Raw genomic sequence first — 27,923 nt, 5'->3', positions numbered from 1 at the left:
CTCAGCCTCCCAAGTAGCTGGGACTACAGGCGTGCACCACCACGCCCAGCTAATTTTTGTATTTTTTAGTAGAGACGGGGTTTCACCAAGTTGGCCAGGATGGTCTTGATCTCTTGACTTCGTGATCTGCCCGCCTGGGCCTCCCTAAGTGCTGGGATTACAGGCGTGAGCTATCCCATCCCACCGGTTTTGTTTTTCAATATACTGGAAGCAGCCAAAATGCACGTGGTCCTGGGCTTCTAGTGACTGCTGGGAAGTCTGGAGAAAGGTAATATTTGTATTTAATATCCTTGTGTTCAGTGTTAAGTAAACATACCTAGAACAGCAGAGATTATTAAAAACATTAAAAAAGGCCAGGCACAGTGGCTCACGCCACTAAAATACAAAATTATCCGGGCGTGGTGGTGCATGCCTGTAATCGCAGCTACTCGGGACGCTGAGGCAGGAGAATCCCTTTGAACCCGTGGGCGGAGGTTGCGGTGAGCCGCGATAGTGCCATTGCATTCCAGCCTGGGCAACAAGAGAGAAACTCCGTCTCAAGGGGAAAAAAATACAAACAAAAAATAATAATTCAAAAAATTATTTAAAAATTTCCATACAACAGGGAATTTTTTTATTTTTAAATTTATTTTTACTTTTATAGACCTTAGGGATACATGCGCAGTTTTGCCACAGGGATATATCACATAATGTTGAAAGTCTGCACCCAACTTCTGAATAACGTTCATATTTGTCTCATTCCCCTCCTATCCTTCTACTGAGGAGGCTTTTTTTTTTCCTATCCTGAAAAATGTCACCGTAGGTCTATTCGATTAGGGAAAACAATATTTCGTTTGACCCCGACGTGATTTGAACACGCAACCTTCTGATCTGGAGTCAGACGCGCTACCGTTGCGCCACGAGGCCTGTCCAAGAGCGTGACTTGATGGGTCTGTTGAGCAGCAATAATGGGCGGACTTTTGTCATGAAGCCCCACCTTTAAGATTTGTCAGCGCATCTCTCTGAGGCACCAGCTGACGAGATGTGGGCGCATGTACGTAGGAATTAAATTCATCCTCTGGATAAATAATAGAGAGGCAAGTTGTGTTTAGGCGCATTTGGCTTAAGGCCCAATTCCTTAACTGGAATCACATTGAGCTCGTTGAGCTCACTCTGCAGAGAAGCCATTTTTGTGTGTCTAGGCCTTTTTTTTGTTTTCTGGAGATGATAAATCATCATGGTGTCGCTGCAGTTCTCGCCCCCTGGACAAATCTTAGACGTAATCCCAGCTCTGCCGGTGACTCAGCTTCCCTGGATCTTGGTTTCCTCGTCTGTAGACTGGGCGTAACCCTACAGGTTCATGTGGGGTGGGTGGCGCGCGCTAGCGGTGAAGGTCACTCACAATTGCGCGCTGGGCAGACGACGGCAGCCATTATTTTTACCTCGATCTCGCTGATGCTGTTTTCCTGGATCCGCACGGGTCCAACCCGACTCATCCCAACCAACCTGAGGTATGAAAACCAGCAAAAAGAGTTCGCACCCGAGCGTTGGTGGTATAGTGGTAAGCATAGCTGCCTTCCAAGCAGTTGACCCGGGTTCGATTCCCGGCCAACGCAAGTCGTTTTTGGGTGTTTTTTCCCCACCCCCCCCGCCTTTTCCTTTTCGTGTTTTCTGGGCCCCAGCATCGTTGAGGGTTTTCGTGAGGTTTTCCTGAGGAAACTTCCGCTCCGAAAGGACCCACTTTCCGCTACACCCGCGACCACGGCTGGACCACCGCGCTCCTGACGGATGCTCCCTGCAAGCCCCTCCAGGCGAGAGCAGCGCGTCGGAATCTCGGCCCGGGGTTGCCTACTGTTCCCGGATCGCAGTGCGAATCCACAAAAAGCAGGGAGGCGAAAGGAAACAAAAGCCCGGGCTCTGCACCCTGGACGGCTGGGGGCCAAAGCTACTTGCCCAGGTTCAAGCAGAGACTGGAAATGCGCACTTCCGTCAAGGAGGGAGCAAGCTAGGTCAAGTCTGAGCGCTAATGAGCATACTGAGCAGAGCAGATAATGGCCACTTTAGGTACACGTTTGAACTCTAAGTTGCTTGAAGTAAAATGGAAACTTAGAATGCGAGCTGGAGAGAAAGGCCAAACTCTCCTCCCCTCCTCCTTTCCCTCTTTTTTATAGCTCCATCCCAGGGACCAGGACGGATTTAATGAAAGCAAAAAGATAGAAGTTTCAAAACTAGTAGTACTCTCCCCGTCGGGGAATCGAACCCCGGTCTCCCGCGTGACAGGCGGGGATACTCACCACTATACTAACGAGGAGGGACCTGTGGACGTCCTTCTCCGAATCCTTGATCTGAGACTTTAAACTCGGCGTGCTGACAGCAGGGTTCCTAGGGGTTCTGTTCTTCCAACCACTGATAAACGCTGACCAGAAACCGTAGGTGTATTTCAGGCACCAATCGTCAGATGGAGTGACCGAAAGAGACAGAGTGCCTTCAGGGCTGCAGAGAACCAAGTTTTGACAGTCCTGGGCTCTCCCGAACACTGTCATCCACAACTATAGATTGACGCGTGTCAATCAAAGCGAAACCAGGCTGTGGTGGCCGAGTTGAGACACCAGGAAGGAAGTCAGGAAGCAGAAAGGGAGCAATCTGCCCAAGTCTGGGCGTGCCTCGTCTCTTCCTGACATGCCAGGCGGGTCTGGGGATTGAGATGCTTTCTGCTACTGCGGTGCCACAAAAGAGCTTACTGTACATTGATGACTTCCAGTCAAGCCTCCTGCAGCGCTTGTCAGGTAACACATGCCTTGAAGGCACTCTTGTCCCAGCAAAAGGTAAAGGAGGGCTCGTCCGGGATTTGAACCCGGGACCTCTCGCACCCGAAGCGAGAATCATACCCCTAGACCAACGAGCCGACGTGCAGATATTGCCGCGAACCGCCTTAGAGGTCGTGCCAGGTTTGCTGTAGTGCTGGGTCCACTATGCATGGCGGAACGGTCCTGGCGCGCGCTCACGGACCAGCCTCCCCCAGGCCGAGTATTTTGGAGCACTGGGCTGGGAATCTCTTGGCTCCGGGCCGCGAGCTCCGGCTCCTCCCAGGAAATAGCGTCAAGGAAGTCGGAGGGAGTGGCCTCGGCCTCGCCCCCGCGCCGCCTTGCACGACTGCCTTGAACACCCGGGTTGTTGCTTCCTTTGGTTACCGACTTGGTGCCATTCCGTAACCTGGGATCTTGACACTTCCTGCCTCCGCCTGCGGTCCTTGGACCTAGCTCTTCGTTGCAGAGCTTTGAAGAGAAGCGGTGGAATTGCTTGCTTTCGGGACGGGCAGGAGAAATCACTAGGGGAACACCAGTGCCCCGTGTCTGTCTATCCTCCTGGGCTAACGGGCAGGGCAAACCCTGGGCCAGACCCATCGATAGTCCACGGGTTCCCCAGACCGCATGGCAGTACCCAAGCGAGGGAAAGACGGAACGATTTCTGGGGCCCAGAAGACCCACGGAGGAGGGCGTTATTGAGCTGGGTGACTGGAGGGGGACAGGCTTTCCACCCTGCAGTGGGGCGGGGCGCAAGGCCAGGCGACTAGTCTCATGGCTTCCGGACTGTAAGATCAGGTTACCCCTACCCTACAGTCTAACCTCTGCTCCCCAGTCCCCTCCTAGAATGGCCTAGAAGGGAGACCCTCCTGCCTGCCTCCTAAGACCCCCCAAAGGCTCTGAGGCACGTGGCCGCATGAATGTGGTCGAAGGCCTGTAGACCCGGTTTGGGGACTTAGCAGTGTCCCCGGGGCTGCCCAGTGAGCCTCTGCGCTCTTAAACACTCACCATGCTGCTCTTACTCCGGAGCTGCCCAGAGTCCCAGCAAGATCTGGTGGGGTCGGTAGCAGACGACGTGTCCTGCCTTTCCTCAGCTCAGTGCCTGTTCTGGGGAGTCCTCCCAGCGGGGTTCTGGCCTGCATCGGCCCTGGACCAGCCTGGTGGCATCTCTGGAACCATTTTGTTCTACACCCCAGTTGTGTGATTTGTGGGGCCAGGCCGTTCCTAATGCCCAACCCATAGATACGATGACGGGGCTTTCAGTGAAGGATTCAGCTCCTATTTGTCTTTCCCAGGTGCCCCTGGACAGACAGTGGGGAAGGGCAGCAGAAGTTAGCCCAGCCTTTCCCATTAGTGTCCCAAGTCTTTGAGATGGGTAAAGAGGTTCTCAGGGCTGATCTGGCATCTCCTCCCCCATTCCTACCCTTTTCCAATTCCTGTCTCCCTCCCCTTGGGCCCCAGCTTTCTCTGCAAAATAATCCAGTCACCTCTTCCCTGGCCTCAGGCACTTAAACGCTGCAGAAGGGGAGGCCTAAATCCTTTATGACCCTTATGAAAGCTATGTCCCTCTTCACCGGGCGCAGTGGCTCACACCTGTAATCCCAGCACTTTGGGAGGCTGAGGTGGGTGGATCACAAGGTCAGGAGTTCAAGACCAGCCTGACCAAAATGGTGAAACCCCGTCTCTACTAAATATACAAAAATTAGCCAGGCGTGGTGGCGGGCGCCTGTAATCCCAGCTACTCGGGAGACTGAGGCAGGAGAATTGCTTGAACCCGGGAAGCGGAGGTTGCAGTGAGTCAATATTGTGCCATTGCACTCCAGCCTGGGTGACGGAATGAGACTCCCTCCGTCTCAAAAAAAAAAAAAAAAAAAAAAGCGATGGCCCTCTTCCTAAACATGTATAATGTATACAATCCAGGGAGTTCACACATAATCCCATCCACATACCCTACACACTATTTTTTCCTCAGAAAAGTGCGTACATAGACCCCACTTTTAATAACCAAGAACTAACAAACAGCTGATCATTCGTTTATTTTATTTCATTTTTTTGAGACGGAGTTTCACTCTTGTTGCCCAGGCTGGGATGCAGTGGCGCGATCTCGGCTGACAACACCTCCTCCCCGCTCCAAGGTTGAAGCGATTCTCTTGCCTCAGCCTCCCAAGTAGCTAGGACTGCAGGCGCCTGCCACCATGCCTGGCTAATTTTTTGTATTTTTAGTAGAGACGAGGTTTCACTATGTTACCAGGTTTCACTATGTTGGCCAGGTTGCTGGTCTGGAACTCCTGACCTCGTGATCCGCCCGCCTTGGCCTCCCAAAGCGCTGGGATTACAGGCGTGAGCCACCGCGCCCGGCCATACATGGCAAGTTTCTACATGGTGTTTCAGACTTAGCTGATCACCCTCTACCCTCAGGCCAGATTAGATTCCACTTCTCCCTGTTCTTACAGTGCCGTTAGTGCTGAAAAGGGGAACGTGCCTTGTTCATTTGGTTCTGCACAGGGTCCAGCCCAGTGCTTGGCACAAACGTGGTCTCGGCAGTGCTGCATCCCTGGCTTGACCTGGAGGTAGCAATTCCTTCAAGCCATTTGCTCATCTTACATTGGTTCGTGGGCCATGGAATGGTGTCGAGAGCTTTCTGCCTATCTTCCAAGGAGGTTTAGGTCCTGCCAAGAGCTCACAGATCCTATTTCTTGCCTTATCTCTGGCATTTATTTCTTCCTTAACCAGCCTAGCTTCAGTGCTCCAGAAATGTGCCCTGCCCTTCCACACCAGGATCCCTAGCGACTCCCAAATGATGCTTTCTTGGACTCTGTTCACATGGCCTCAGCCCTTCTGCACCCTGCTGCACGAAACCTGGTGCCAGGCCAGGCCAGGCCAGCCGGATCCCTGCTTACTCCTTACCCTGACATCCCGCTGGTGGAGAGGGATGGAGGTAACTGCAAGTGAAAGACCAGTTAGAGGACCGCATCTGGAAGCTGTGCCAAATTTTAAATACTGTATATTTAAATATATATTTTTATATTATATACTATATATATAAAATTATCAGCCACCAAACCCAAAGAACTATAATGAAGAGCCAAACAAAACAAAGTGGCTCAGGTTCTAGGGGACGTCCTAGGGTGGAGAAAGAGGCCTGGAAGGTGGGCAGCCCCTTCCATCGAGGGTGGGGCGGCCGCCTGACCCAGTCCACCTGCACCAGTGGGGTGTGGCATCAGTTAAGCAAAGGACCCTTAGCCTATGCAGCATTTCTGCCCCTAAGTTAGAGAACCACCTTTTAGAGTGGCGATCTCATGGGAGTGGCAGCTTGACTCTGCAGGAAATGTGGGTGCTATGAGTGCAGAACAGAAACTCTTACGCGTTCTGATATAAAAACAATACATGAAGGGATGTGGATTTAGCCGCAAAATCACGCTGTTTCAATTGAATAAAGGCACCGCTGGGATTCGAACCCAGGATCTCCTGTTTACTAGACAGGCGCTTTAACCAACTAAGCCACGGCGCCGAAGCTGCCATAAAGGTTCCTGAAATTCATCTACAAGAATATAGAGCTAGGAACCCCGACCGAGCTTTTTCAGATCTTTCTAGAACTAATTTGGTAACTCAACTGGCTCTTGCATCACTTGTCCATTCCTCGGATTTCCTTCAATGTCCAAAGAAGTTAATCATAGATTTCAAACCAAAATCATAGACTCTAAATCAAATTCTCGATTCTAGAGTTCCTAGATGAGAGGTTTGGAGGGTGCCGACTGGATCATCCCGTCCTGGAGAGAAATATGGTCAGTATGCTGAAGAAAAAAATATGACGTAGTCGGCAGGATTCGAACCTGCGCGGGGAGACCCCAATGGATTTCTAGTCCATCGCCTTAACCACTCGGCCACGACTACGAGACTTATGTTTTCGTTTTCATCCAATGCCTTTCTTACTTCCCTTGACTGACAAACATCTACCTCCATGAATTCGCTTCAGGGAAAAAAAAGACGCGGCGGTTGCACGTGAACCTTCCTTTCACCCGGGTGCCCAGAGACTCCTCCCTCCAAGCCTTCGGGAGCGCTAGTGATTCAGGGAATAGGAAGCAGTAGGTGCAATATAATTCTGTTACCAGAAGGCAACTGGCTCCGGGTAGAAACTTCCGGATAACAGCAGAGGGTTAGAAAACAAAACACAAAAAAAAAGCCACCCACTGGCCCGTACGGGGTTCGAACCCGCGACCTTGACGTTATTAGCACCACGTTCTAACCAACTGAGCTAACCGGCCACTAATTTCCCAGATCTACCTCGAATCTTAATATAGGGTATTGCTACCATAAAAGCAGCATAAATCCCAACATATGGGTTTAACCACGCTCTAAAAGTCTCCCAAAGACGAACAAATCCTAAGGCCAGGAAGAAATGGCCTCCCAGTAGCTCTGAAAGATGTGCCTCAGCTCATCTTTCCACCTCTCCATCTATCAGTCCCCAGTAAAGAAATGCAGCAACACCAGCCAAAGGCATTGGTATCTCCAAAGAATTGTTCCTAGATCCCCTAATTCTATGGTTGTGATTTCGGAGCACCTTCTGGTCTCAAGGTATATTGATCAAGGATCTGCCTTAGGCCAGGCCCTTGGGAAACCTACAGGGCTAACCGTAGCCTGGGGCCCTATAGCACAGTCACCCAGAGTCCTCACCTGCCCCTGCTTGTGCCTGGCACTTGCCTCCCCCTACACCTTCTTTGTGCTTGTGAACACCTCTAGGCATTCATATGTGACTTCCTGCAGGGCCCAGCCTTACTGACTGAGACCATCATAGCTATGCTCTCTGCCTTGCCGCCAACTCCCCAATTTACTTCCTTTGCAGACTGATTTTGGTACCATTTCTTCTGCTGGACCAAAAGCTCTTCTCTTCCAAATCACTTTCCACCTTTGGCCCTGGCGGCAAAGGGCTGAAATGATGATGAACGACTAGGAGTTCCTAGGAGGTGGACAACTAGGAGTCAGGAGGCCTGGGACCCCAGAGATGAGTACCAGTGAGAAATGACACCAGAGGGCTTCATTGCAGGTCAATGGGCCTGTCACCATCACCCCACAGCGAGCAAGTCTTTTGTTCCCTCAGCTCCTGCGACAAAGTCAGAACCCAGGTGCTCAGGGCCGCCTGTGAATGCAGGTGCCTTGTCCCAATCAGAGGACATATTAATAGTGCCATGATTTCCTGTTGCCACAATTTTGCCAAGGCAGGCTGGCACCAGAACACCAAAGAAGGGAAATTATAGTGGAGTAGCAGTTTGTGAATCTGGAGTCCTTGGTTCAATCACTGAACAAGTAGGGGGAGGAGCCAGGACCTAGGCCTTCAGGTTTTCAGCAAGGAAGGACTCTCAGGCCATCCTTGCAGTTCAGTTAACAGGAGGAAGCAAGGATCCCCAGAGAGCTGGAGTACTCTGACTCTCGGATAGAAAGGCAGGACAATCGGAGCCTGGGGTTCACATGAGTCAGGAAAGGGAGCTCTCCACACTGGAATCGCTGTAGCCGAGGAGGTTCTGAGGTTGGAAGAGAGGAAAAACACACGTCTCAGGCATGTGGCTTTTAGTTCCCACCCACCATTCTCCTCCCTAACTCCAGAAATTCCCCATCAGTCCCTCATCCCTCTTCCTCCCAGGGACCCATCTATCTGTATCACCATGATCCCCCTATCATCATGATCCCCCTGTCTCCAACCTTACCTAATGGGACGATCTTCGACGGTTTCCTTTCCAGCTCAAAAGAAAGCACAATAGGACGGAGGACAGAGGGGCTAGTACAAAGTGTCCAGAGGAACATAGTCATGGGCTCGTCAACCCTGGCTGAAGACTAGAAAGAGAAGGTCAAGGTTAACTGGCTCCTAAACCCTTTGCCAAAAGCCCAGGAATTTGGGTATCCGAGTCCCTCCCTCCCAGCCACATCACACCTCAAGTTGGGCTCCAGGCCCTGCAAACTGCAAGACCACTCTGCCTGGCACTTGGACGAAATCTAGGAGGGAGGCCCACTCTCTAGGACACAGCCCTAGTGCTGCTGCCACATGGTGATTCCTACAGGTCACCACGGCTTCGGCAGTCCCATCCTCCACCAGGAGCCTATGGGGAGCAGGAGGAAATAAAAACGCCTATAGCAACCCAGGTTGCCAACACCCTGGACCCAACATGCCTCCCTCCCCGCTGTCTGCAGTCTTTGGCTCACAGATTTAGGAGCTTACCCTCATTCATTCGTTCAAAAAATATTAAGCAATTCTCATGAGCCAGGAATTATGCTAATGTAGAAACTGCAGATGGACAAAGTGGTCTCATAAGTAAATGGCACAATGGGTGCCCGCCTTGTGCTCTCACCTGATGATGGCCTGGCTTATAGCTGTCTGCGTAGGGCAAGTGGAGCCCAGGCGAGTGCACTTTCCCTGGGATGAAGACAGTGGTTGGAAAAGTCCTCTTGGTCCCATCACATCCCTCTGGCACTCCATACTCAGTTCAGCCTGTTCCTTCCCTCCCTTACCTGCCGGCAGATGCTGGTACAATAAGCACACACCCAGAAGAGCTGAAGGCTGAAGACAGAGACGACATGGCAAGAGGTAGTGGCCTGGAATGGGGACTGACCACCCTGCAGAAGTTCAGCCAGGTAGATGTGGGGCAGGGGAACGCTAAATAAATACAGGGAGACAGAGACAGGGGTCAAGATAACAGAACAGGCAAAGGGGTTCTGAAAGCAGGGTGGGTCTAGAAGGACTTAGAGGGCATCAGGATGGGGACAGCAGTGGGTTCCATGCGCTCCTAGAAGCCCCATTTTAATTCCTGATCTCTGATAGTCATTGGTTATTTTTCAGGTTTGAACACCATGATGTTAGCCAAGAAATATTTGCATGTTAAGACTGAAAAGCCTTCAAAAGCCTAGAACACTAAATGATTCTGGGTACAATGATAGACACAGAGCATTTTTTATTTGGAGTAGAGAAGCTCCTCTGACTCAACACATCTTGTTGGGATTGGAGAAGACTGTAATGATGGCAAAATCTTCAGAACCAGGGACATGTGGGAGATGCAGATGTGAAGCCAGGAAGTTTAGGGGTTGGGGTCTGGGCACTGACCTGATGGTGGTCTCAGGGGGAAAACTCAGGACCTGCACATAAGTGGATGACCGGAAACAACAATAAACATTGTGAGATCTGCAAGTGGAAGAGGAATAGTGAGTGACCAGGAAGACAAGGCAAATTGGGGTAGAAGCTGGGACTCAGAGATCAAGCACCACAGAGTGGCCACTCCCCCTGAGGGACATACCCTAGCCATGGCTCTACCAAAGCTAGGGGAAGACTAGGAGGAGGACCAGCCTGCAACACCTCGGGAGGGTACTGGCTGGGCACAAATGGCAGACTGATATATGGAAACCTGTATGAAAGAGAAGGGGTCGCTGCAGCAAAGTTAAGCAGGGGTGCACATTCCAGAGAGCCACATCAGTAGCAAGAGGAGGCAGGTGACACTACACATCTTCACCTGGAAACCCTTTTCTCCAACTGGCTAAAGTGGACCCGGGCTCCTGGAAGTAGTCCTAGTGAGGGAGGCAAGTGTGGGTCTTCTATATATACATCCAGGTGAGGGGGGAATTCACATTCAGCAGTCTCAAGAGCGACTGTTAGCTTCACACACCTTCTCATGGCCCCCGTGTTCCCTATAGAAGGAAGGTGGGTGTTAGTAGGATCTGTGAAGTCCACAAAGTCCCATCACTCTATTTCATACCTTCCCCACAAAGGAAGGGTCATTACCCAGTTTCATCCAGAGAGACGCCACAAGGGGTTCACATAGTGTCCGTGACAAAATCTCAGCGGAGAAAGACACCAAGGAATCTGTGAAACTGGAAGGTCAGGGAAATACACTGAGAATGGAGGCACAAGAAAGCACAGAGTGGAGACAGTCAGATTCAAGGCAGAAAATGGAGCTAAAGTATCTGCTAGAACTTCATATATAAAGTCCTGAAAAAACCTGAGCTCTGCCACACTGCACACTAAGAGTAACAGGGCCTATGGGAAAAAGAGGGTTGTGGCAGATCATTCAAAACCTGCACAAGGTGGCTCATGCCCCTAAATCCCAGCACTTTGGGAGGCTGAGGTGGGAGGCTCACTTAAGGTCAAGAACTCAAGACCAGCCTGGCCAACATGACGAAACCCTGTCTCTACTAAAAATACAAAAAAACTAGCTGGGGGTGGTGGCGTGCACCCCTATAATCCCAGCTATTTGGGAAGCTGATGCGGGATAATCCTTCGAACCAGGGAAGTAGAGGTTTCAGTGAGCTGAGATCAGGCCATTGCACTCTGGCTTAGGCAACAGAGTGAGACTCCGTCTCAAAAAAAAAAAAAAAAAAAAAAAAACCAAACAAAAACAACAATAACAAAAGAAATACCTCCTGTAGCAGAAAATGAAGTCTTCACCAAACCCAGCTAGCTTGGGAGAAGAGAGAGTGGCCAAATTAACCAGAGGGGCTTGGTGGACATTTACTTGTCACTGAGCAGGTCGGTCAGTGAGGATTCAGGCAATGACTTGTTTGCATCCAGCACATCTTGGATATCCTGGGAGCTTTCAAGCTCCAGAGTCCAGTTGTCCTGGACAGTGAGGCAGGATGCACAGCCAGCCAACTCCAGAGGACGCCGAGATATGCAGGATGAACCATCCTTTTCAAACAACATTGGTGTCTGCACGGAAATGGGAAGACGACTGCCTGTGAGTGTGTGCTAGTCCAGTGGGAGGTTCACAAAATACTCTGACCCAATTTTGTTATTTCTGGAGCATGGAGAAGGAAGTGTGTCAACACACACAGGCTTTCTGGTGTATCTAAATCCAGCCTTCTTCCAGGAGGCCTAGAGAATGACCAGGCACTGGCATGCCCTCTTTAGACCCCAACCCCAAAAAAGCTTTCTGGGGAAAGGTATGATGAAGTAGGACACTCACAGGGGGGCCAGGAGCTACGAGTCGGTACACCTGTCCCGGGTGCAAGAACTCAAACCAGCGGACTGAAGAGCCAAAGAAAATGAGGTGAACCTGAGAGGATGGAGAGCAAAGTACTGGCATCCTAGCCAGAGGCTCAGGGCACAGGTCAGGTCCTGGGTCCCTGGAGTCCCAGTTTACCTTCTGATCATTGTCGTCATTTCCCTGGGGCTCGGGCAGCCCCCATCCAGTCCCCTCCTTCCTCTGGGTGCCCCCAAGCCAGCTCCCCAACACACAGAAACTGAGGGTGGGCTTGGGCACCTCTGGACTTGCTCCTGGGGGGACACAAAAATTACGCTTCATGAGGGCCTCCTTGTGGCAGAGCAAGAAGAGCCGGCTCTGTCCTAGGTGGGGTCCCTCTGGGCCGGTGGGATCTGTCTGAGGTGTTGAGGGTGTTGCTGAATGAAGGCAGGGTCTGGGCACAGGCAGGATCAGGGCATCAGCCAGAAAGAACTGGACATAGACTCTGTTGGGAGAGACAAGGAATACATTTCTTAGTGATGCAGGCATTGGGTATTTTGGTCCCCAGCATCCCACTCCTTCCACCAGGCCCTTCCTTCCCCTCAGACTCAAGACAACCATGACCCCAAGGAGCCAACCTGGCCTGCTGCTTCTGGATGAAGCCTGGCATGCTCAGCTCCTTCCAGGAAGGGAAGCTGCTTCTCACGTCCCTCTCTACGATCAACTGAAACCTCTCTGCCCGCACCAGGCAGCCTAGAGGAAGAAAGTTTTCTGTTTTGACAAGAAAGGAGACCTGTGGGGTGGGTTGCAAGGCAAACCATCCTACCGGCCTCACTACCCATCCCAGGCCAGAGCTGCTGCCCTCACATGACATGAAAGCCCACACCTGACCCCCACCTTAGAGGGGTGACACCTTCTCTCCAAACTAAGAATGTAGGAGACACAGTTGTAATCCTGGAGTGCATGTTAGGAGCTATGGTGGAGAAATGCATGCTGGAAATTCTGGCTAGGGGTCCTCTTGCTCCTGTTCTCTGCTTGCCATACAAGTCTCCCAGAAGTTGTTGATTGACATGTGTCACTTCTGCATCTCTAGTAAATCCCAGCAGACTTTTCCTCCCAGGCTCCCCTGGCTATGAGAACCACCATCCCACTACCATCTTCTTTCCACATCTGAACTCCAAACCTATCAGCCGTGGGTCACTGAGGGGTTGAGAGTGCTTGGCCAGGAGCAGGCAGGGCAGGGAACCACTTTGGTCCCGAAGTTGCAGACAACCTTTATGAGATGAAGCCACCAGAACCCCAAGTAAAACCTGCAAGAAGATGAAGGTTGAGTTATCAAATGTTTATTCAGCAAATACTGAGCAGCTACTATTTGCCAGATGCTGTATTACATGGTAAAGCTACAAAATGAACAAAAAAGACACGTCTCTGGCTTCAAAAAACTTATATTCAAGTGGGGAAGACAGACATAAAAAAACACACATGCATTCACACATTTAGTAGGAGAAGAGAAAGCGCACAAATAGAGGTTACAGTTAAGAGGCCATGCGGGATCTCACAGGACACAATGAGACATTTGATTTTACTTTATATGCACTGGGAGGCACACAAAGAATTTAAGCTGGGAGCAGTGGCTCACGCCTATAATCCTAGCACTTTGGGAGGCCAAGGCAGAAGGATCACTTGAGCTCAGGAGGTGGAGATCAGCCTGGCAACATAGTGAGACCCCATCTCTAAAAATTAAAAAGTGTAAAAATTAACCCAGGCCAGGTGCAGTGGCTCACGCCTATAATCCCAGCACTTTGGGAGGCTGAGGCAGGCAGATCACTCAAGTCCAGGAATTCGAGACCAGCCTGGGAAACATGGCGAAATCCCATCTCTACAAAAACACAAAAATTAGCTGGACGTGGTGATGGATGCCTACAGTCCCAGCTACTCGGGAGGCTGAGGTGGGAGGACTGCTTGAGCCCAGGAGGCAAGGTTGCAGTGAGCCAAGATAGTGCCTCTGCACTCTAGCCTGGGTGACAGAGCAAGATTCTGTCCCAAAAAAATAAAAAAATAAAATTAGCCAGGGACGGTGGTGAACGCCCGTAGTCTCAGCTACTTGGGAGGCTGAGGTGGGAGGATCACTGGAACCTGGGAGGTCGAGACTGCAATGAGCCATGATCGCGCCAATGCACTCTAGCCTGGGCTACAGAGCAAGATCCTGTCTCGAAAAAAAGGATTTAAACAAGAGAGTTCTGTAATACGAGTTTCACTTTTTTTTAAACTTCCTTTTTTTTCCTGAGTCTTGCTCTGTTGCCCCGGCTGGAGTGCAGTGGTGTGATCTTGGCTCACTATACTCTTGATCTCTCAGGCTCAAGCAATCCTACCTCAGCCTCCTGAGTAGCTGGGACCATAGGCACATGCCACCGCACCTAATTAAAACAACTTTTTTGTAGCAACAAGGTCTCTCTACCCAGGCTGGTCTCAAACTCTTGGGCTCCAGTGATCCTCATGCCTTAGCCTCCCAAAGTGTTGGGATTACAGGCATGAGCCACTGTGCCTGGCATATCCCCATTTCTAGTTGCTGCAGAGAGAATGAATTGGAGGGGCCAACAACAGATGAAGTGGTCTGCTTAGAAGGCTAGTGTAGTCAAAATGACGAAAAAAGATAGTAACCGAGACTAGGGTCGTGGCAATAAGGATGACAAAAAAAGGAAATCCCCTGAGCCCTGCTAGGGTCCCCCTTACCTGGGCTGGGTAGAAGGCAGAGGGCAGCAGACAGAGCCAGGACCAAGCCAGGCGGCGATTGAGTTGGCAGCTGGGCAGGTAGGAGGCCTCCGGGAGGGGCAGAAGGGCCTTAGGGTCAAAGGAGGCCCAGGCCTTACGCTGTCCTTCCTCTTTCAGGGTGGCCAGAGTGGGGAAGGAGGAGGGAGTCTGCAGCCGAGTGTACTGTCAAGGAGGGAAGAGAAATCGGGTGTGTGTCCCATGGGCCCCAGGTGTCCTCCAGTGTTCTGCCACCATCCTTCCCCCACATCCTCATACTTTCTGGAGGGGACAGTGATGTGGCTCTTCAAGGATCTCATTGTGTGCATTCCGAACAGGGCTGCCTGGCGGAGCTAGAAGATCCAGGGTAGGAGCCAGGAGTTGCAGTCCCAGGCTGGGGCTCCCAGGAGAGGAATATTGCAGGAACTGGTGGTGTCTCAGCACATGGGGACACAGCCTTGGCCAGGAAAAGCAGCACAGTCACTTCCCCTGAAGAGCCTGCCTCTTCAAGAATCCTGCTCTCCTTGCCAAGGAAGTGTGCTACTCCCATTGCCTCCCCGCCCTGGGCCCTCAGCCTCCTCACTTGCAGGCCAGCTCCTCCAGGGCCTTGGTAGCCCACAGGTAGAGGGGAAGTCCTAACTGACGTTCCCACACCAGCTGCTCGTACAGGGAGGCCCCGTAGGCTTGACGGGATGAGTGAGCTCCAGGCTTCTGACGAGAGAAGCTTTGAAGCAGAACGGCGCCACGGAGGCAGGGGGCGAGCACTGGCCTTCTTGTCCCCCCTCCCACTGACTGGAGCAAGTGAACATCCTGGAGCTGGGGAAAAGCAGAGAAAATGAAAAAGCAGAGATGAAGCCCCCAACTCAATGAACCCAGGCAGAGTTAACCGCACTTTGCCACTGCCTGGGTTCCAGGAAGACGGAAAGCAATTTCTCCCATGTGGGCTGGCCTCACTTTCCATTACAACCCACTCCCGCTGCGGTCAGCCTTCATCTCCCATGAGCTCCACTCAGTCTTGCTGTGGGCTGGGTGGCTCCTGGATGAACAGACATGGCTGAGGCTTCTCACCGGGTCGCCTGAGATCACCCCAGCCCCAGATCTGTGCTTCAGCTATCTCCTCCTCCAGTTGAAAGGCCCTTCTGTGAAGGAGATGCTCTGGCCACAACTCCTCCTCACAGTGCCCAAGACTCTACTCCTTTTTATTTAAGCTTCTGTCCAAGTTATCCTTAGCAAAAGTGCCCCCTAACACACACTTTTAATTTCTATATTTCTATATAACCACCCTGCTGCAGAAAAGGAGCCTATGAAGGTAAGAGAAGCTGCAGAGGTCTCTTTTTGTTATCAGCCCTGATCTCACATACCTGCAGACACACTCCAGGTCGCATCACCCGCCTAAGGCCACGGAACTGCTGGTAGGCAAGGCAGAGCCCCAGCTGCCCATCCAGCTCATAGAGGCCAGCAGGCTCATTCAACACGCCAGTGACTGCTCCCTGCAAACAGGCCGAGGTCCAGTTGACCGCTATTTTCTTCCTCCTTGAAGACCCACATTTCCGGCCCCTCAAGCTCTAGGATCTCTCCCTGTGCTCACCGAATAGGATAGGAGTCTAGAATACCGGACAAGACTTTCTGGATCCTTCTTGTCCTCCAAGTTGCTGGGCATGGGGAGTGGCTTGGGGTCAGCCTCTAAGAGGGGTCCTTCTAGCTCCAGTTCCAGCTCCTGCACACATTCTGGTTTCAGCAGCAACAGACGGGAGGACTGACTGGTCATCCAAACATGCTGGCGCTGACCACGGATCTTGGACACTCGCAGTTCTGTCAGCACATAGGCTGTACCAGGCCGAAGGGCTCTGTGCCACACCAGCTGGGCAGGGACCTGGCTTGTGCAGAGACAGGCAATGTGACACAAGAGACCCCAACACTGCCACTCTGCCAGAGTCCTTTTCCCTCACGACTTGAACTCAGAGACCTGCCCCCTGTGAGTCTCTACTCACCTCTCCATCTTCCCTATGTCTGCCAACTAAATCTCAGCGTCTCTCCTCTCTCACAGGAGATGCCAAATATTTCCAAACCACTTCCCCAACATACAAACCATCCCTAAAACTTCCTTCAAAATACATAAATATTCCACTGAGAAAACTGTGCCCTATCCCGCCCCATAACACACAAACAACATTCATTCATGTAATCAAAGTGTATTGAGTATATATGTATCCAGTATTGTGACCGATGTCAAGGGAAGTATGACAAACTGTTCTTCTCTAACACAGTAAGGCCCTATTTCTACAAAATACATATATTTTAAAAATTTCTATAAAAAGGAAAAGAAACATTATTCAGAAACTTATATGTCATAAAACAATGGTTAGAATAAAAATCAATGATTTACAATTTCTACCTTGGGTACTATGCTCAGTACCTGGGTAAAGAGATCAATCATACCCCAAACCTCAGAATCACAAAATATACCCAGTTAATAAACTTGCACATGTACCTCATGAGTCTAAAAGTTGAAATTATAAAAATAAAATTGTACCAGTTGATGCAAAAAGAGTCAACAGTAAGTACCAAGTTTTTTTTTTTTTTTTTTAATGCCTGTATTCAATGTCTCAATGGCGTTAAGATGAATGATTTCTTTGGTCATCTCCACAAGTGAGCGTGGCAGTTTTTTAAAAGGTCACATACAATCTAAAAGCTGTGTGCTCAAGTGAGTTGCACAGCGGGAAAGTCTACTCCCTAACTCTATGCACAAACATTTCCCGGAATCTTCTCCCAACAGCGCTATTCCAGAAAACAGCTCTCCCCAGCTGTCCTCCTTTCCTACATGGCTCCTCCTATGATGCTATCTTTCCTACTGAAAGTTCTACCACCCTCCCCGACTTCCACGGCTGAAATGACCCCAGTCCTCACCTGCACGATGATGGACACGTGGGTGACAGCTGGGTGTGATCTACCAAGAGACAGGATGAAGTAAGCTTTCTGTTTACTTTTCACCAGAGCACTCAATCGAACTAGATTCCCAGCCAGGTTTCGCTGCACACCTCTGAGCTTGTTTCTAAGAAGGAAGAAAAAGCCCTGTAATCCCAGCTACTCAGGAGGCTGAGGGAGGAGAATCACTTGAACCCGAAAGGCAGAGGTTGCAGTAAGCTGAGATCCCGCCATTGGACTCCAGCCTGGGCAGCAGGAGTGAAACTACGTCTCAAAAAAAAAAAAAAAAAAAAAAAAAAAGAAGCAGCAGTCGTCTTTATTTCTCTTCTTTTTCCCTATAAATGCTGTCCCTTCCACAGTAAAGAATAACCTGGTAATGATACAAAATGTCCATAGCCCAAAGCAAGGTATGCTAAAAACCTTCAAAATTCTCTTTCCCTTAGGTAAGGCACAGATCCCTTGAACAACCCTTCTCTTTACCTTCTTAATATTCAAAGCCCACCATTCCCTTGATTTGGAACATTCAGTCTATATTACTATCAATGCCCTTTTCTTTCTCTCCCTCCACTGACCCAGCATCATCCTTCAGTTTTACAGCACCCCCGCCATGCCTAGAGGGGGAAATTACCTGAGCCTGAGCAGGCAGGAAGCACTCTCTGGGTAGAGGACAGGGATAGGCGTGACGGGGCCAGGACTGATGGTCAAAGGAAACACTGGCACAGGGGCATCCCACAGCTCCAAGTGCCCTTCCCCTGAGGAATTCCACCTGGCAGGAGGGAGGTAACTCCAACGGGGGAACAGAAAAAGATGGCCCAACCAAGAAAGGTCCAGGTCTATGAGCTAAGAAAGACCAAGAGCAAGGGTTAATCAGGACCTTAGCATCCTATCCACGCACCTCCCCGTTTGTTTCCTCAGAGACTTAATTGCCTTGATCCTTGGACACCATTCTTGTCAGGATCTGAGGCATCTGATCTCCACCTTCCACTCACCTCACAGCTCAGGACGCCAGTGTTATCTCTCACATAGAGGCTTCCGTTCCTGCACTCTTGTTCCAAGTCCGCCGATAGGTCTGTTAGTGTCCCTAAAAGTAACAGCTGCTCTCGGGGCAGGGGGTTCCCATTTCGTCCAGCCTCTTGGGCCCAGGCCTGGTATGCACTACTGCTCCACGACAGGTGGCTGCAGCATGGGAGACGCTGGTGAGTCTTGAGGTCCTGTACTGAGACGAAGCTGTAGAGTGAAGGGAACAGAGGTCCTGCAAAGCCAGGTCCAAGCCTACTAAGGCAACCCTCAACCCTGATAAACCCTCAAGAGCCCAGGGAAAGGTTGCAGGGAACATGGACTAAGAGATGAGTTTGATTGATTAAAGGGGTAAAACCTGGGGCTAAAGGCCTAAGAAAATAAGGATGGGGGCCAGGCGCAGTGGCTCACACTCGTAATCCTAGCACTTTGGGAGGCCAAGGCGGGTGGATCACCTGAGGTCAGGAGTTTGAGACCAGCCCGGCCAACATGGTGAAACCCCATCTCTACTAAAAATACAAAAAATTAGCCGGGCATGGTGGTGTGCACCTGTAATCCCAGTTTCTTGGGATGCTGAGGCAGAAGAATTGCTTGAACCCAGGAGATGGAGGTTGCAGTGAGCTGAGATCACGCCACTGCACTCCAGCTTGGGCAACAGAGTGAGACTGACTCAAAAAAAAAAAAAAAAAAAAGGAAAAAGAAAATAAGGATGGGATCTGAGTCCAATTCTGTGCTGAATAGTATCTTCAACAAGATGGTGCCAGGGAGAGGACCCAGAGAAATGAAGTAGGAATGCATGAGGGGCCTGAGGAAATGAATGTGTGGGGAGAACACTTTGTAAATAACAAAGGCAATTCTCTTGAAAGCATCTCAGCTCTTAACTCCAGAGAGAACTTAATGGGACCACTTAGGCATCTAACAGTCCAACTACAATGACCCCAGTCAAGTTCCTTTCTAGTCTAGAATAGCGCAGTACTAGAGACTAGGGGGGAAGCTGAGGCTGAGATGTGGGTGTTGGATGTGATACAAGTAATGGTTAAATTATCAACGTTGTGATAAATTCACCTGTTTGTAATACCATTATTCTCGCTTGCATTCCCCTGAATTTTTTTTTTTTTTTTTTTTTTTTTTTTTTTTAGACAGAGTCTCACTCTTTTGCCCAGGCTGGAGTGAAATCAAGACTGAAATCTGGAACCCTCTCCAGATGGGGTTTCACCATGTTGTCCAGGCTGGTCTCAAACTCCTGACCTCAGCTGATCCATCTGCCTCAGCCTCCCAAAGTGCTGGGATTACAGGCATGAGCCACTGTGCCCGGCCCCATGATTTTTTTTAAGTGGAAATGAAAAGGATCGAGTTACAAAACATCACAATTAATCCTCCCTGTTGGACTCAAGAACATTATGCACAAATGAGTATCAAAGAGAGAGAATGCTGTTCTAGAAAGCCATTCCCCTTCTGCGTCTGCTCTCCTTCCCTGACAGCTTTGGAGAAGACACAAGGCAAAGACAGAAACTAATACCTGTTGGCCCCTGCCATGCAAGCTATACTATACTAAGTCTGGTCAGGCACAACGCTGAATTTTCTTCACCTCAAAACCCTGTAAACACCACCAATGGGGAAACTCAGAGGCTCAGGTACACAGAGGCATGGGTGGCAAAGCTAGATGTGCCTCATTCAAAAGTCCATGTTCTTTCTCTGTGTTTTCCTACTTATCTGAAGGCCCAGGAAAAAGCAACCAGAGAGAACTGTCTCTTTTTTTTTTTTTTTTTTGAGACAGAGTCTTGCTCTGTCGCCCAGACTGGAGTGCATTGGCGTGAACTCGGCTCACTGCAACCTCCGCCTGCCGGGTTCAAGCAATTCTCCTGCCTCAGCCTCCCAAGTAGCTGGGACTACAGGCATGTGCCACCATGCCTGGCTAATTTTTTGTATTTTTAGTAGAGACAGGGTTTCACCATGCTGGCCAGGCTGGTCTCGAACTCTTGACCCCGTGATCCACCCGTCTCAGCCTCCCAAAGTGCTAGGATTACAGGCGTGAGCCATCCATTGCGCCCAGCCAAAAAAAGTAATCTTAAGTGTTATGGACATGGACAAGAATTATAGGAAAAGAAAGGAAAAACAGTCCAGTGAAATAAAATGATAAAAAGGAAAAAAAACAAAACCGTGTACAAGTACCCTCAGAAATTACTTTGGAATTAGGCCAAGCACAGTGGCTCATGCCTGTAATCCCAGCACTTTGGGAGGCCGAGGCGGGAGGATCACCTGAGGTCAGGAGTTTGAGACCAGCCTGGCCAACATGGTGAAACCCCGTCTCTACCAAAAATACAAAAGTAGCCAGGCATGGTGGCGAGTGCCTGTAATCCCAGCTATTCAGGAGGCTAAGGCAAAATTGCTTGAATCTGGGAGGCGGAGGTTGCAGTGAGCAGAGATTGCGACATTGCACTATAGCCTGGGCCACAAGAGCGAAATTCCATCTCAAAAAAAAAAAGAAATTACCTTGGAATTAATGTAACAAAATATCATTTAATGCCTACCAAATAGGGAAAAATAAATAAAAATAATTTTTTAACCAAGGTAAACACAGGCTCAAGATATGCATATACACTATGGGCCGGGCGCGGTGGCTCACGCCTGTAATCCCAGCACTCTGGGAGGCTGAGGTGGGCGGATCACCTGAGGTCAGGAGTTCAAGACCAGCCTGGCCAACATGGTAAAACCCCATCTCTGCAAATATACAAAAACTAGCCAGGTGTGGTGGCAGGCACCTGTAATCCCAGCTTCTTGGTAGGCTGAGACAGGAGAATTGCTTGAACCTGGGAGGTAGAACTTGCAGTGAGCCGAGATGATGCCATTGCACTCCAGTCTGGGTGACAGAGCAAGACTCCATCTCAAAAAACAAACAACCACAAACAAAAAAAGAAGTATAATGTTAAGCACAAAAAGCAGGCAGGGGCTGGGTGCAATGGTTCACACCTGTAATCCCAGCACTCTGGAAGACCGAGACGGCAGATCACCTGAGGTCAGGAATTCGATACCAGTACGGCCAATGGTGAAACCCCATCTCTACTAAAAAATACAAAAATTAGCTGGTGTGGTGGCGCATAGTCCCAGCTACTCAAGAGGCAGGAGAATCACTTGAACCCAGGAGGCAGAGGTTGCAATGGGCCGAGATCATGCCACTGCACTCCAGCCTGGGCAACAGAATGAGACTCCGTCTCAAAAAAAAAAAAAAAAAAAAAAAAAAAAAAGCAGGCCAGGCACGGTGGCTCATGCCTATAATGCCAACACCTTGGGAGGCCACGGTAGGAGGACTGCTTGAGCCTGAGGGTTCGAGACCAGTGTGGCATGCACCTGTGGTCCTAGCTATGTGGGAGGCTGAGGCAGGAGAATTGCTTGAGCCCAGGAGGTAAAGGCTGCGAGCCATGTTTACACCACTGCACTAGAGCCTGGGGGACAGAGTGAGACCCTGTCTCAAAAAAAAAAAAAAAAAAGCAAATCACAGAGGGTATTTACATAGGGTACAGTACCATTTATTTAAAGTCTACATGTATGCAAAACTCTACATTATATTGCTTAAGGATAGATGCATGTGTAGTAAAACTATTAAAATATTTATTGGAATAATATATCCCATCTCCAAGATAGTGATTATTATTATTTTTTTAAATATGGAGTTTCGCTCTTGTTGCCCAGCTAGAGTGCAATGGTGCGATCTTGGCTCACTGCAACCTCCGCCTCCCGGGTTCAAGCTATTCTCCTGCCTCAGCCTCTGAGTAGCTGGGGATTGCAGGCGCCCACCACCACGCCCGGCTAATTTTTGTATTTTTTTTAGTAGAGATGGTGTTTCAGCACGTTGGGCAGGCTGACCTCGAACTGCCGACCTCAGGTGATCCACCTGCCTTAGCCTCCCAAAGTGTTGGGATTACAGGCATGAGCCACTGCGCCTGGCCAATAGTGATTACTTCTATGAGGAGATAAATAGGTTTCTTTTGCAGGACTTGTGATAGCCTCTAATATGTTAATAAACCCTATGACTCTCCCAGAGACGTTTATTATATTCAATGTCCCTCACACTTACTTAGCTATGAACCCCTTTTCTTGTGCTTTACTAACGTTGCCTAGAACACTTTTGGAAATGACAGTGTAGAGAAAAAAAAAAAAAAAATATATATATATATATATATATAAACACACTCTCGGAAGCCCTAAAACTCACATCTTAAACACAATGATCTGCACTTGGTAATGTCAAACAGTTCTCTGTATCTTTGTTTCCCAATACACAAAATAAAGATAACACCAGCCTCTTTCCCCACTTCGAGAGTTCTTTTTCCAAATTTTCCTTCTCTCTTCCCCTCTTCCTCTCTTTTTCTTTAATCTTAAGCCAATTCAGGAGAACTTTAGGAAAAGGAAAGCTTGATAGTGTTAGAACAGAAAAGCTCTGCAGAAGGGGTATGTTTAGACTACCTTGTCCTCCGCTCACTCTCTCACTTGCCCTTTTTCTAACTATAGAACCTTACTTTTCAATCCTGAATTCAATACCTGCCCCTGCCCAGCCCCCGCAACCGCCACCTCTCCTTACCTATAGCTGAGGGGCAGTGTAGAACCTTGGTTCCTTCCCTGGGACAACCAGACAGTCTTCACACAATCAATTACCAATGGAGTCAACTGGACATTAGGCTCCTTGACAGCTGGACACAGGGTCTTTTGGATGAAGACCTGAGCATCCTCAAGCCAGGCTTGTTCCTGAGGAAAGTGAATTTAGTTAAAACATCTTGACTATCTGGCCCACCAAGGAAACTTGGGAAGAATAAAGGACTAGAAAAAAATATCCAGGCTGGGTGCAGTGGCTCACGCCTGTAATCCCAACACTTTGGGAGGCTGAGGCAGGCGGATCACTTGAGGTTGGGAGTTCAAGACCAGCCTGACCAACATGGTGAAACCCTGTCTCTACTAAAAACACAAAATTAGCTGGGGGTGGTGGTGCACACCTATAATCCCAGCTACTTGGGAGGCTGAGGCAGGAGAATTGCTTGAACCCAGGAGGCGGAGGTTGTGGTGAGCCAAGATCGAGCCATTGCACTCCAGCCTGGGCAACAAGAGCGAAACTCCGTCTCAAAAAAAAAAAAAAGAAAAGAATATCCAGAGGGCACATGAAATGAAGATCAAAAGTAAAGGAATTTAGAACTTGAAGAAACCTTAAAAGTCTTAGTCCAGCCATACCATAGACAGCTGGCCATCCAGCTTTGGTCTTGCCCCTTTCTCTAACAAACTTGTACTCATGCCATCTTACATGGAATCTGGTTCTAAAGTCAGTACGTTGAAGAGCAAGAATGGACAAAAACATTGTTGAACAATCCTTTAAACTGTTCATAAAGAACAGGACAGGCTGGGTGCAGTGGCTCACGCTTGTAATCCCAGCACTTTGGGAGGCCAAAGAGGGTGGATTGCTTGAGTCCAGGAGTTCAAGTACAGCCTGGACAACATGGCGAAATCATGTCTCTACAAAAATACAAAAAGCCAGGCGTGGTGGCACATGCCCGTGGTTCCAGCTACTCAGGAGGCTGAGATGGGAGGATCACCTGAGCCTGGGGCGGTTGAAACTTCAGTGAACCCAGATGGCGCCACTGCACTCTGGCCTGGGTGACAGAGTGAGACACTGTCTCAAAAAAACCAAAACCAAAAATGAGTAAGACATAGTGCCATACTATGTATAAGTGCCTAATAGTGGACAGTACATAAAAAGGACATAGGCGGAGTATAATTTTTAATCATCTCCTTTTTTTATTCAAAGGTATGCATTTCCCACAAACTAAATATATGCAAGATACAACCTCACTTGATTTGTTTCCTGTTGTCTTTTCAGCTAAGGTGTGGGCTTCCTGAGGAGGATATGGACTATCTTTGTATACCTGACACAGATTCTGGACACACAGTTGCCATGATATGTAGATAACTTTAGGGAAAAGGACCAGTTTGGCCTACTCCCAGTGCTAGGCAGCTTTAACACACTTGGCAGTAGGCCCTTTATCCTTCTCCCTTAATGCTACTTCTAAGCCATTACAGCTCCTTCCCTGGTCCTCCAATGCTCATATATTAACATCCTGGTCAATCTTTCACATTCCTCTCTTTTTTTTTTTGAGACGGAGTCTTGCTCTGTTGCCCAGGCTGAAGAGCAATGGCGCAATCTCGGCTCACCACAACCTCCGCTTTCCGGGTTCAAGCGATTCTCCTGTCTCAGCCTCCCAAGTAGCTGGGATTACAGGCATCCACTACCACACCCAGCTAATTTTTTATATTTTTAGTAGAGACGAAGTTTCACCATGTTGGCCAAGCTAGTTTCGAACTCCTGAACTCAAGTGATCTGCCCGCCTCAGCCTCCCAAAGTGCTAGGATTACACACGTGAGCCACCACGCCTGGCCTTTCACATTCTTCTAATCTTAAGGAGCTCGAAAAGAGCTAGAAAAGCCAGTCTTCCATGGAATCAACCTAAATGCACATCAACAGTAGACTGGATAAAGAAAATGTGGTACATATACACCATGGAATACTACGCAGCCATAAAAAAGAATGAGATCATGTTCTCTGCTACAACATGGATGCAGTTGGAGACCATTATCCTTAGCAAACTAATCCAAGAACAGAAAACCAAATACTGCATGTTTGTTCCCACTTATAAGTGGGAGCTAAATAACGAGAACACGTGAACACAAAGAGGGAAATAACTGACACTGGGTCCTACTTGAGGGTGGGAAGAGAGAGATCGGAAAAAATACCCATCAAGTACTATGCTTAGTACAGGGGTGACGAAATAATCTCTACACCAAACCCCCATGACATGAGGTTACCTACATAATAAACCTGCGCACGTCCCCCTGAATCTAAAATAAAAGTTAAAAGGAAAAAAAAGTCTTCAAGTTCTAGATGTCTTCAGCATCCTTGTGGACAGCCCTACCACGGACCTTCAGCCCACTTCAGCCACACACTCATTCATGGTCAGAGTTGTGGAAGGCAGACCAAATCACCATTCAGAGTTGCCCCACCAGTATAAGCAAAGTTCCGACTCTCACGCTTTTTGTCTTCCTCTCCCAGTATTCTTTTGTAGTTCCTGTTTCTCGGATGGCCTATCCTTTGCTTGGTGCACTGAATATGATTGTCTCTCAAAGTGATCCCATGGCTTCAAGGTAAAATTACCTAAGTTTTGTTAAAAAGGCAAATTCGTGTTTTCATCTACTGAGCGAAAATGGAGCAGACTGGATGTGGTGGCTCTCGCCTGTAATCCCAGCACTCTGGGGGGCCAAGGTGGATCGCTCGAGCCCAGTAGTTCACCACTAGTCTGGGCAACAAGGCAAAGACCCGTCTCTACAAAAAAGAAAAATTAGCTGGGCATGGTGGCTCGTGCCTGTAGTCCCAGCTACTCGGGAGGCTGAGGTGGGAGGATCACTTGAGCCTGGGAAGGTTGAGACCCGCCTGGGCAACATGGTGAAACTCTACAACAATTCAAAATTAGCTGGGTTAGCCTGGCGTGGTAGCACACGCCAGTAGTCCCAGCTACTTGGGAGGCTGAGGTGGGAGGATCGCTTGAGCCCAGGGAGGTTGAGGCTGCAGTGAGCCATGATGGTGCCACTGCACTCTAGCCTGGGTGACAGAGTAAGACCTTGTTTCAAAAAAAAAAAAAAAAAAAAAAGGAGGGGGGAAGATCCAGATTAATACAGGCTGAAGTTTAAGAACACAATATGCTTTCCCACAATTATCTCAACCACTGCATGGGTTTAACAGCCATGGCCAGATGATGATTGTTCCTGTATGTCTACTTTAGCTGAGATCTCATTCCTGAGCTTTAGTCCTATCCATCTGCCAGACTCTCCATGGCCAATCCACAGGCAGCACACATGCCCAACACTGAACTTTCCACAAAACCCTCTCCTTTTCTAGAACTCTTCTAGTGTTATGTTCACTAACTTAGCAAATAGTACCCTTAACCAAACAGTTGTTCTATCCTGAAACCTAGATGTCCTCCTTAGCTCCTTCCTTTCCCTACATAGGTCCCAGTCCTGGCTGGGTGCGGTGGCTCACGCCTGTAATCCCAGCAGTTTCGGAGGCCAAGGCGGGCAGATAACGACGTCAGGAGATCGAGACCATCCTGGCTAACATGGTGAAACCCCGTCTGTACTTAAAAAAAAGAAAAAAAATACAAAAATGAGCTGGACATGGCGGCGCGTGCCTGTATGCCTGTAATTCCAGCTACTCGGGAGGCTGAGACAGAAGAATCGCTTGAACCTGGGAGGCAGAGGTTGCAGGGAGCCGAGATCGCGTCACTGCACTCCAGCCTGGTGACAAAGCTAGACTCCGTCTCAAAACACACACACACACACACACACACGCACGCACACACACACAAACCAATCCTTTAGATTGTATTTTCTTAACATCTTATTTATTTATTTGAGATGGAGTCTGGCTCTGTCGTCCAAGCTAGAGTGCAGTGGCGCGATCTCGGCTCACTGCAACCTCCACTTCCCTGGTTCCCTGCTCAGCTTCCTGAGCAGCTGGGACTACCGGCGTGTGCCACCACACCCAATTACCCTCATGTTAAAGTCGCTGCTTAGCAAGAGGTACAAAACTGTCAGCTCTGACCCCTCCACCACCACCCAACTGAACTTTTGAGTTTTTCAGACACCTGCTCTATCCTCCTGCCTTTGAATATGTGTTTGCTTCCGTCCTGAAACCCCTTCCGGCGCTTTTTTTTTTTTTTTTTTTTTTGACAGAGTCTCGCTCTGTTGCCCAGGCTGGAGTGCGGTGGCACAATCTCAGCTCACTGCAGCCTCCGTCTACCCGGTTCAAGCGATTCTCCTGCCTCAACCTTCTGAGTAGCTGGAATTACAGGTGAGCGCCACCACGCCCGGCTAATTTTTGTATTTTTAGTAGAGATGGGGTTTCACCATGTTGGTCAGGCTGGTCTCGAACTCCTGACCTCAAGTAATCCGCCCGCCTCCGCCTCCCACAGTGCTGGATTACAAGCGTGAGCCACCACACCCAGCCCCTTTCGGCGCTTTTTGCCTTCTACACGCACTTCGGGTCTCAGACGCTTTTACTTATTATGGTTGCCCTTTTCCCCTACAGCTCCGTCAAGGGTCTTCTCCAGGAACCCACAGCCCCATAGTTCCCCCATTAACCTGCTCCTGGTTTCCCACCAGGCTTAAACCCTAGAGAGTGAACGGAGACCAGTTTAAGGCTCACAGCGGGCGCCGCGTGAATGAGGGAATAAACATTCGCAGAACCAGTAAGAGGTAGGAGCGGACCGACTCACAACCCCCTCACCCATGGGCCGGACGCGGCCAGCGAGCCCAAAAGACAAGGCAGAGGAAATAGGAAGAGAAAGAATATCTGTGACAAACAAGAAAAAAGGAACAAGAGACGTAATAGCAGCACTCACGGAGGAAGGGACCTGGGCCCGGCCAGCCGCCATGATGCGCCGGAGCTCCGCCCCCGGGAGGGGCAGGTGCTCGCTTG

At 49.5% G+C, this 27,923-nt stretch overlaps 1 protein-coding gene and 7 non-coding genes across 11 annotated transcripts; 1 reads left to right on the top strand and 7 right to left on the bottom strand.

Moving 5' to 3' along the window:
- Positions 1–596: 596 nt before the first annotated feature.
- CTC1 (CST telomere replication complex component 1) lies at positions 597–27,923 on the bottom strand. 4 transcript variants are annotated; one of them, XM_008971319.6, is made up of 24 exons: positions 27,847–27,915; positions 22,992–23,155; positions 18,385–18,622; positions 18,024–18,235; positions 17,378–17,522; positions 16,059–16,343; positions 15,832–15,960; positions 15,054–15,286; positions 14,750–14,927; positions 14,456–14,656; positions 12,906–13,032; positions 12,361–12,475; positions 11,903–12,227; positions 11,726–11,815; positions 11,276–11,469; positions 10,546–10,634; positions 10,277–10,451; positions 9,874–9,951; positions 9,285–9,429; positions 9,125–9,189; positions 8,710–8,875; positions 8,486–8,612; positions 2,274–8,302; positions 597–1,485 (listed from the first exon to the last, which is right to left on the bottom strand). In XM_008971319.6, exons 1-23 carry the CDS (start codon positions 27,877–27,879, stop codon positions 8,163–8,165), a joined length of 3,654 nt encoding a protein of 1,217 aa, XP_008969567.3. In that variant the 5' UTR covers positions 27,880–27,915; the 3' UTR covers positions 597–1,485; positions 2,274–8,162. The 4 variants fall into 4 exon arrangements, with proteins under 4 accessions (XP_008969567.3, XP_034798304.2, XP_034798303.2 ...); XM_034942413.4 differs by lacking the exon at positions 22,992–23,155 and having other exon boundaries at positions 27,847–27,923; XM_034942412.4 differs by lacking the exon at positions 15,832–15,960.
- Positions 835–906, bottom strand: TRNAW-CCA (transfer RNA tryptophan (anticodon CCA)). Its single transcript has one exon. It is a non-coding gene; the product is annotated as a tRNA-Trp (tRNA).
- TRNAG-UCC (transfer RNA glycine (anticodon UCC)) lies at positions 1,524–1,595 on the top strand. The gene has a single exon. It is a non-coding gene; the product is annotated as a tRNA-Gly (tRNA).
- On the bottom strand, positions 2,219–2,290 carry TRNAD-GUC (transfer RNA aspartic acid (anticodon GUC)). Its single transcript has one exon. It is a non-coding gene; the product is annotated as a tRNA-Asp (tRNA).
- On the bottom strand, positions 2,813–2,884 carry TRNAP-CGG (transfer RNA proline (anticodon CGG)). Its single transcript has one exon. It is a non-coding gene; the product is annotated as a tRNA-Pro (tRNA).
- TRNAT-AGU (transfer RNA threonine (anticodon AGU)) lies at positions 6,221–6,294 on the bottom strand. The gene has a single exon. It is a non-coding gene; the product is annotated as a tRNA-Thr (tRNA).
- Positions 6,596–6,677, bottom strand: TRNAS-AGA (transfer RNA serine (anticodon AGA)). Its single transcript has one exon. It is a non-coding gene; the product is annotated as a tRNA-Ser (tRNA).
- On the bottom strand, positions 6,975–7,048 carry TRNAI-AAU (transfer RNA isoleucine (anticodon AAU)). The gene has a single exon. It is a non-coding gene; the product is annotated as a tRNA-Ile (tRNA).

The sequence above is a fragment of the Pan paniscus genome, chromosome 19 (assembly GCF_029289425.2).
Source record: "Pan paniscus chromosome 19, NHGRI_mPanPan1-v2.0_pri, whole genome shotgun sequence".
Classification (NCBI taxonomy): domain Eukaryota; kingdom Metazoa; phylum Chordata; class Mammalia; order Primates; family Hominidae; genus Pan; species Pan paniscus.
The sequence above is the reverse complement of the archived record's forward strand: the minus strand, read 5'-3'. Positions and strand labels throughout refer to the sequence as shown.